Source organism: Anopheles maculipalpis, chromosome 2RL (assembly GCF_943734695.1).
Source record: "Anopheles maculipalpis chromosome 2RL, idAnoMacuDA_375_x, whole genome shotgun sequence".
In the NCBI taxonomy this organism is placed as follows: domain Eukaryota; kingdom Metazoa; phylum Arthropoda; class Insecta; order Diptera; family Culicidae; genus Anopheles; species Anopheles maculipalpis.
The window spans coordinates 95,733,246-95,742,552 of record NC_064871.1 but is presented as its reverse complement, the minus strand read 5'-3'; the positions used below and the strand labels follow the sequence as shown (position 1 = coordinate 95,742,552).

Below are 9,307 nucleotides of genomic sequence, written 5' to 3'. Positions count from 1 at the left end.
TCAAGCCGACATAATTGATCACAAGCGGTAGCATTTAAATCGTTAGGTGCTTCGGAAGTTAGTTCAATCTTGTCTGGTTTTTCTAAGACTTCTTGTAAGACTACAAAGTGAAACTTCCGAAGCTACTTTATTCTTATCTTTTCTATCAAAACTAACTTTAATCTTGGGCAGACAAAAAAAACCGCTAGTGCTTTAGATATATTTGTTAAAGATAAAAAAGGTTCAAGTAGAGCTGATAAATAATTAATTGCGATGGTTAGTGCTACGAACCTTCGAGGATACATTTTGCAGCTGTGTGAACCTTTAGAGGCTCAGATAAGGTTCTCGAATCTGGGAAAAAACAATAATCTGGAGCTAGAACTCTTCCAATTCGTTTTGCAAGTACGGAACGATATTTATGATGTGACTTAAATAACTCTTTTCTAACAGTTTTCTTACGTCTTTACTGGATGTAATAATTATTCTTTCCTCAGATATTGTAAACAATCGTACTCAGTGTCGAACAGCAGTCCCCACCCAGTGTATCTAAATCATTTGCCTTGTTCCTTACGTGTCTATAGTTCGTCTTGACATCCACACCCGAGTACCGAATCTCCAAGCCATTCCCAAGTGAACCCAAAGTTCGAACGTTGTGTGGTTATTGTTGTGAATAATCGAAACGAAACAAACCAAATTTATCCAACTACTTGTTGTAATTCAACAGTCCAATACATACATTATCATCAGCTACCCTCTTCACCTTCCAAACAACACCACCAAACATCACCTTTCTGCTTCACCTACCACCCGACCGGACCCAACCCGACACACGCGCGCGTCCGTCCGTCCGGTTATGTCGTGTGGCCGCGTAGGAACGAACTGCTATGGCCGAAGATTTGGCTGATCAAATTGACGACTATATCTGTGTATTTGAAGGAGCCGGTGATCTAACGATGGATACGTTCGTAATGTTACTGTTCGCGCTGATCGTGGTAGTGATTTCGCTCGTGTTTGCGACCAAACTGATCTACGACAAGTACGTGCTGCGCAAGGGCGCTACGGCTAGTGGGACCGCCGATGGTGGCACCGCTACCATCCCGGCCGGTACGGCGGCCGTCGGTGGTGTGTCGCCGGTGGTCGCTGCGACCGGTGTGGCCGCGGGAACGCGCGTCTCCGAACCGAAGGAGGTGCTCACCAAAAAGGTAAGTCCTAATGAAGACTCCAGAGATAGCTCTGAGCTTGTCATATTTCTTTTCATTATTTAAACGTTCCTGCATACTCCTTGCGCATTACAGGATGCCATTCTGTCACAAGTTCGCAATGGTGGCAGTGGTGGCCTAGGCGGTGGAGCAAGAACTGGTGGTGGATTCGGCGGTGGCGGCGGTGGTGGTATGGGTGTTGCCAGCGGTCCCACGATCGCTCGCAAACGTATCTCTCGCATGAGTCCCGGTCCCGAGCTGACTCAGAAGAAGCGTCCGGTGATACCACCATCGAACATCAATGGAACAGATCCGGTAGGTGTGGAATGTCGTAAACCAATTATCGTCCGCATACTAACATCGACCCTCACCCACAGCAAATCACCCAATGGGCTATCCATCTGTTCCGTTGGTTGTATTCCGATCTGGTGGTAGTGAACAAGCTGCTGCAGGACTGGGTATCCTCAGTCAACACGGCACTACTCACGCACGTCGAGCAGCATGAAATGATTGTCGAAATTGTGCGCGTTTTGCCGGAAAGTTTGCCCCCGAATTTGTCGAGCATTCTGTGTGAACCGACGGATCAATCGAACGAAGTCGAGCTACTGTTTGACGTCGATACGACGCCAGTTTTGCAGATCAAAGCGTTCAAGTCGAGCAACCAAAAGACGGAAGTGTCCCACTACAAGGCTACGGTGTCGCGGTTAAAGTCCCGGGTTAGCGTTATTGTCAACTACTTCGCACTCAAGGGAGAAATGAAACTCGAAGGGTATCCTGATGTAAGTTTTGATGCGTGTGAAGAGAATATGCTTTGCAGGAAGTAACCGAATATCGATTGCGCCCCTCTTACAGATCAAAATTCATCTTAATAGCATTGGACCACTGAAAACTGCGAACGCACAGGACGAAAAGAAGCAGATCGATCTCATTACGGAGCTACTGATCGGTTCGATCCGCGATGTGGTGTATCCGGTTGATTTCTCCATCTACTCCACCTGTCCGAGAATAATGGGCGAAGAGTCGGAGGAGGTCACATCTGACTATGGATATGGGGTAAGGACACTAACCGTTAGCGGATACAAACCAGAGTTCCTAATAGATTCGGTACGGTTTTGCAGGGCTACAGTGATGGATATCGCGCTTATCAGGACGACGCATACGGTTCCGGTCTATCGGCATCGCCAAGAAAATTACTAGTCAAAGTACTTAAAGCAGAAGGACTGCTGAAGGTATGGCTGGAATAAAGATTCGACGATCTCTAGGAGACATTCGATATTAAATTTGGTCTTTCTTGACAGTGCTCTCAACCTTTCTGTGTGATCGAAATGGACGAACCCGCCCAGAAGCATCAATCCGCTTCCAAGCAAGGCCAGAATCCTTTCTGGGATGAAACCTTCCTGTTGTAAGTAGCTTCCGACAGTCGCGCCAAACCAAACCGAAGCCAAATATCAATGTTTAGAGAACCTAGAGAACGTTCCTTAGTGGCAATGCAGATTAGTAACGTGGTGGTATCCAATATTTTTTCTTCTCTACTCGGTTTTTTTTTTCATACATGTGTACATGAACCGCCATCCACACCTCTCCAACCTTCCCGTAGTGATCTGTCGAACCATTCGACCGAACTTCTGTTCGAGGTGTACGATACTGTAGCAGTAGGTAATGATAATACACCATCCACAAACGAAAGCGAACGAACCGCTGGGGATGTGCCTGGTAGCGATCCCCAACCGGTTCCTTCGCCGACAGTTAACAGGGTGACCCCGTCCAGCATGCCTTCGACGCCAGTCGCCGATGACGACGATGTCGTCGCAAGCACTAACACCTGTGTGCCGAACGAACTGGGCAATGGCAGCGATGGTGTGCTAGCCACCGTTGCCGAATGTCCAGAGACGAGTGCCGCATCGGAGGACGAAAGTGTCGATCCGCTAACCGCCGATGCTACCGTTGCCGATGGCAGTGGCGAACCTGCATGTTCCGATACTAACCAATCTAAATCCCGTAATGCATGTGAGTGTAACATCAGTAAGAATAACATCGAAATAATGTAGAAAATTGCTTGTAAATATTGTTAAAATAGTTTAGCTTTCACTAGCTGTAACGTTTTATTATAGAATGCCTAAAAGTATGCAATTCCCTGTCTAAATCATAATTTTAATTAATCTGTCACATTACTTAACGTGTTGTTAAGCATTTAGACTTCCAAATACGTTAGAAATACGTTTAATTTCTTAACAGTATTTAGTTCAAACATTATTAACTAAACATTGCAATAACACAAAAATGCTAAGACTCTCAAGAAATGTGAATTGTTTTCTCATATTCTTTCGCTATCATCGTTCCGTAATCCTCAAACAGCTGGTGGCCAAAAGTTCCTTGGACTGGGTTTGGTAGGCATCGACGAGCTGGCCAACGGTCCCGCCACCACACAGATTCTCGAGCTGCAGCCCCGACCATACGAAACGGAAACCATTACCGGTTCCTTAACGGTTGAGGTATAGATTTGTGCTTAATTGCATAGCTATCTTTAGCTAACTTATGTTATCATTTTTCAATTCTATTTTTTAGTTTGTTTTCATCGATTCGCCACCGGTTCCTGCAGCCCGGCGCCAGTACACGCAGCAATCCTTCCACGCGAACGGAATGTCCAACTTTGCCCGAGGTAAGCTTATATTATTTTTCCACCTATGGAACAACACTTTCATACCAAAGTCCACAAGCGTCCAGTACATTTCCATGTGTTTAATTATCCATCTCAAAGGACACTTTCGCATATTGCATTCTCTTGTCCGTCATTTTTCATTACAAAACCTATTTATTTCCCCTTTTTTGTTAGTATTATGTATCTTTTATTTGCACCTTGTGTTTCTTCTTTTAGTTAGTTAGTTACAGTTTGTTACTTTTGTTACGTTGAGTTTAGTTTGTTGATGAATCTGGTTGTTTTTTTTTTTAGTTACTGTTGCGCCATGTTGTTTTGAAAAGAAAACTTTATTCACTTTTGGTGCACTTGTTTGTAATTTTGTTTTTGTTTTCTTTTTTCACCATGAACTAGGGTGTTGTAGTAGATTTTGTGTCACAGTGCAGGAAGGATAGCAAGAAATCATTTGCACGCCTCATCTCATACCACTATTTCTGCCAAATATCTGCTCATTTGATTGGTACTTTCGTTGTATTTTCCCTTCCAAAAGCATATTGCATTTGCATAACAGAATGTAACTTTACCATAACAGTTCAAAAATATACCAAAAGTAAAATCGTAGCGCTAACTAACTTTGTACTTCCGGGCGGAATATTTCTCTAACGTCATTTTTTTTTTTCAAACCAGAAACCAAAACCCTAAGTAAACAAAGTATATTTTCTCACATACTCCCTGATCTATCTGTCCGTTATCTATTTTTATCTTTTTCTCTGTCTATTGTTTCAGAATACTAAATCAAAATCAAAATACGCAAACACAAGACTAAAACTATCGAAATTTTTGTCTCAAACACGACACAAAACACTTTATATGCGCTTCCGTGTCTTTATTCGTCTTAGCCAATCTTCGAAGTCGCTGCTCAGCTAATAACAAATGCCGTTCTCTTCCGTTTATGTCCGTCAATTGTAATTTACATCTAAAAAAAAAGTGGATGTTTGTAAAAAATAAGTCCGCTTCGTTGTTTGTTTCAACGCAGCGGACAGCTTAGCTTTCGTCAGCTTAGTACAGACGATGAGTTTTACGAGCCCTCTTGTGCTTGTACTTAGTGCCATGAGTGTATAGGGAATATAAATGCTATCCAAAGTTGAAGCTCCGAAATCACCCATGTCACTCACCTTGTACGACACTCATTACTAAAATTGGCACTCACAAGAATTACTAAAAATAACTCACTGTCTGTACAAAGTTTTTTCCGTCTCATTTTGTTTCAATGCAATGTTATGTACGAAAAATAAAGCCCAATCGTTATGGATACAACCAGAACGAATTCTGAGTTGTGAACGTTTATTTATCTGAAATCAAACTGTGTATGTGATGGCACAACGAGAAGCTCACAGCACAGCCGCACCTACTCTACTCACTTCAGCTTTGCGCGCCTGGCCAACCGATGACAGTGACAGTGTAGTAACCAATACGAGAACTGACCGATGTGTACACTCACGAGCAAAATGCACGCAACGCAACATACACGGACCACTACCTTTAGACCCCTTGTTGTTGTAGGTCGGAAGTACAATTTTGTCTGACATAATCGAACATTTTTTGGCTTTTATTGAACCATCGTTAAAACAAATTTGAATCAGTCATTTGAACTGAAAAGAGAGAGAGAGAGAAGAGAGATCTATGTGAGTAAAGATATTTTTGCCTGCTGCGTCTGCTCCGAACAACCATTAATGCACACTAATCCGGGATATGATTTTTTTCTGCTCTATTAATGAACGTTTTAAGACTAATAACGTCGTCACATAACGTCTAATAACGTCTGAATTTTATCTCAAAAAAACATTCTGCAAAAATTGTTAGAAAACACTTAGAACAGATCTCTACGATTAGAGCTACAGCCGCATCTCTTTCCATAATCTTGCATGTGCTTTAGCCATCAAAGCTTACTAAACTCCCGGTTAATGGGTGCGATACAGTATTACACAAAATGATGGTCCGGTATTATTTATCTCGCGTCCCATTACTGGAATGTTGTTCACTTAATTTACCCTCTCTTGCAAGAGAGTTACCATGCCGCCCGTAAAGAAGGCATCCGTTAGAATGTATCATCCCCTCTGAATTTGCTTGGAAGCAGAGACTTGAAATCATAGTTTTTTTTTTACAAAAAACGTGTGTTGTTACAATCGTTTTCTCTTTGTTTTGTGATTCGTTCTTTTGTTTTTCGATTCAAACTATTTTATTATTTTCTCATTATTTTTCATTCGTCTTTTATCCACAGATGCCATCACGAGCACACCCGGTCCGGGAAGTCCGAACGGTACGGCAAGCACCACTGGTACGACTGGTTCGCCAATGTCACCATCCTCACCGTCCAAACTGCTGTCGAACAAAGCGCAAACGATGGCAGAACGCAACCAACGGTTCCAGGCGGCGGAAGCTAACCGAATGGTAGAGTTCAAACACTATTTGTTGTTGCTTTCAAACAAGCTTTAATGGTGGAAAAATATTTCTTTTACAAACAATAATTTAACCATGATAAATAAGATGGAGGAAAAGCTTTAATATATTTTTTGGACAAAAAAAACGCGGCCCCGGCACCGTTAAAGTCTCTTGTGGCAATCTCGCCTGTACACTGCCTTAGCAAGCACTTAGTACTTACACCCCTCAACAGATGGCGCCACTTATTTCAACCCTATATCCCCTTTCAGAACAACTCGTTCCTAAAACCAACGGCAGTGGGACAGCTTAACACTCTTAACGGTGGCAAATCTGAATCTACGCCAGCCTCGCCCGCTCTCTCCTCCGCCTCAGCCACCTCACAATCCATGACCGCCAGCCTAAGCAACAGTGCACCGATCAGCGTCAACTCGGTGCCACCGGTGAAGAAACCGCGCAACATCTTCGGCACACTACGCAGCAAGCTAACACCGTCCAAGAAGTCCAAATCGCTGGACGTGCCGCAATACAGTCCAACCGCAACAGGAGGTAACGTGCGCAGCGCATCGTCAACGCTCAGTCGAGGATCATCGCTCGATCAAAGTTTGTTTGTAGCTACTTTAGCACTTCGTATCGGGTTTCTAATTCCATTCTGTATTTTCCCTTTGTCAACTCGAACAGGATCGAACATCTTCCGCAACTTATCGCGCAAATCATCCATCTCGGAATCATCCGCCATATCGGGACTATCGACGGGCAGTGGGCGAACGTACGTACACGAGGAGTCGACGCTGTTGCTCGAAACGACGGAGAATAATGTGGTACGCCACTATCTTGTGCCGCTGGAGGTGGCTACGAAGCAGAAGAACTGGAAGCGTAAAGGGACCAAACTTCACATCTACAATGATCACACGTTCGTTGCGAAACACATCCCAGGGTTAGTAGCCGCACGGCATCGCCGCAAGTCCTCATGTGGCTGAATCGTTGATCGTTCCATTTCAGTGGCATCCTGTGCTTTGTCTGCAATCGCAGCATACCGAGACGCCCCGGAAAGCAAGGCTACGAATGCCGGGACTGTGCCATCCAGTGCCACAAGCCGTGCCACGTGCGTGCTCCCCAAGCCTGCCCGAATCCGAAAATATTGTCCATGCAGCTGTAAGTATCGCCTGGCCGTCTCCGTACGTCTCCAGCAAACGGCGCTTTTGGTGACGGGAGTTGCTTACCCCGCTAGCTGGAAAACTTGAATTCAATCGTTTGTTTCCTCTTCCCATTTAATTTTCCCACCAAACAAAAAAAAAAACAAGGTCTACACTACCCGTGCTTAGAGATTAGAGAGCGGTACCACCCGACCCTGATGTCCCCGTGCTTGCGCCTGTACCATTTCCGTTTTGGTCCGCCATCTTCTTTCCGCGCCATTAGTTCCTTTTTGTTTTGGCTTTACTTTTTTCGGATCTTTTGTAAAACATGGGAAATATTTTGAATTTTGCTTCACTTGAAATAATAGCTAAAAATACATTTAGAAAAAATAATTTGAAGAAAAAACGAAATCAATTTCCCCATCTCCGTGTATCGCAAACATCAACCCAATCTGCGAACCGTTTCGTAAGTGTACTTAGAATGAGAACAGCATTCAATTCCATTACTACCGGCTTTCTGTTCCATGTTTTGTTTCATTTTTGTGTCGCAATGCTTTTACGGTGTGAATTTACATGTTGATGGCTTGCAGTGCTAATCAATTGGACCTCCAAAACAAATTCCTTTAACATGTTTTTTAGCATCATTCTTTGTCACTAATTGAAGTCCTTAACAAAATTTGCAGCCAATTAATCGATCTTCGCATTTATTTTTGCTTTATAATAATCCTGTCTTCATTTCCTTTTCTGTACATTCTATTCTTTTATGATATACTTTTTGTTTATTATCGAACTTACTTTCATTTTTAGCTATTTTTTGCATTTTCCGTTTCTCGATCAGGCATCCCTGGTTTTACCATACTTTTCGTATCGTTTTTTTATGTTTTTATCAGATTTGAATTTAGTTTTCTCTGAGTTTCGTATTACACTGCTACAAATAAGTGAAGCTTGCTTTCCTTTTTAGTAAAATTTGTTTGTTTATTTCCATTTTTGCTCGCAGTTTATTTTTTCTTTTGTTATCATTTATTTTTATCAGGTTAGGTATTGCTATCTAATCTTTTCAGTTTATTTAAAAACATTTTTGTATTTCTCTTTTATGAATAGTTTTATGTGTTATTTTTCTGATGTTTTTTTATGTTCTTTCTAGTTTCATATCATTTTTGTTCTTTTATTTTCTTGTATTCATTATTTTCTCTTTTACATTACACTCATTACTCCAGCTTTTTTTAATTTTCGTAACCTCTTTGTCTGCGAGTGTTTACTAAACAGTTTCTAACTTATAAGCTCTTCCTCTCCACTTTTTTACTAATTCATTCTTTTCTATTTTTCTAGTTTACGATGGCCCTGGACGCTGTAGGACCCGACAACAGTCCCATGACATGGGCTAACAACCGGGGGTCAGGATCCATCATCGTTACTGCGTAACAAAACACAAAACTCTGCCAAAGGAGCATTTATCACAGCGAAACAACCTTCTAACAACTACAAACCGACTACCACTGTACCAAGGCGGCTGAAGCAAGCGATAACACACAAATCAGTTAGATAAGAAATATTGGGACTACAAAGGATGAAAAAAAACTTCTCCTACTAAATGCTACTTGCTCTGCTTTGCATTCTCGATTCTAATCTTTCGCTTATTTTGCTAAACGATTACTTAAAACTAAAGGCTACAAAAGAAGGAAAAAATAATTGGTTTAACAAAAAAAAAGCGTAAAATTGAAGCAACTTTAAAATTTCATTAAAAAAATACACACACATAACTTTGTCGAATGCTAACACAAATGCTGCAACAAAACGAACATAAAATGATAAATAACGATCTTTCGAAAAGAAAAAGGAAACAAATAAGCAAACGATACGGTGCTCTTTTGTTCTAGGTTCTATTTTACATCATTATTTCACATTAATTTTGCACAATC

The 9,307-nt window shown here is 41.9% G+C and overlaps 1 protein-coding gene across 1 annotated transcript; it reads left to right on the top strand.

Moving 5' to 3' along the window:
* Nucleotides 1-789: 789 nt before the first annotated feature.
* Nucleotides 790-7,584, top strand: LOC126567892 (uncharacterized). Its single transcript, XM_050224237.1, has 14 exons — nucleotides 790-1,181; nucleotides 1,275-1,493; nucleotides 1,556-1,957; nucleotides 2,031-2,231; nucleotides 2,297-2,407; nucleotides 2,477-2,580; nucleotides 2,776-2,834; nucleotides 3,534-3,670; nucleotides 3,744-3,837; nucleotides 6,095-6,264; nucleotides 6,525-6,855; nucleotides 6,934-7,189; nucleotides 7,255-7,407; nucleotides 7,557-7,584. Exons 1-14 carry the CDS (start codon nucleotides 864-866, stop codon nucleotides 7,582-7,584), a joined length of 2,583 nt encoding a protein of 860 aa, XP_050080194.1. The 5' UTR covers nucleotides 790-863.
* Nucleotides 7,585-9,307: the final 1,723 nt, after the last annotated feature.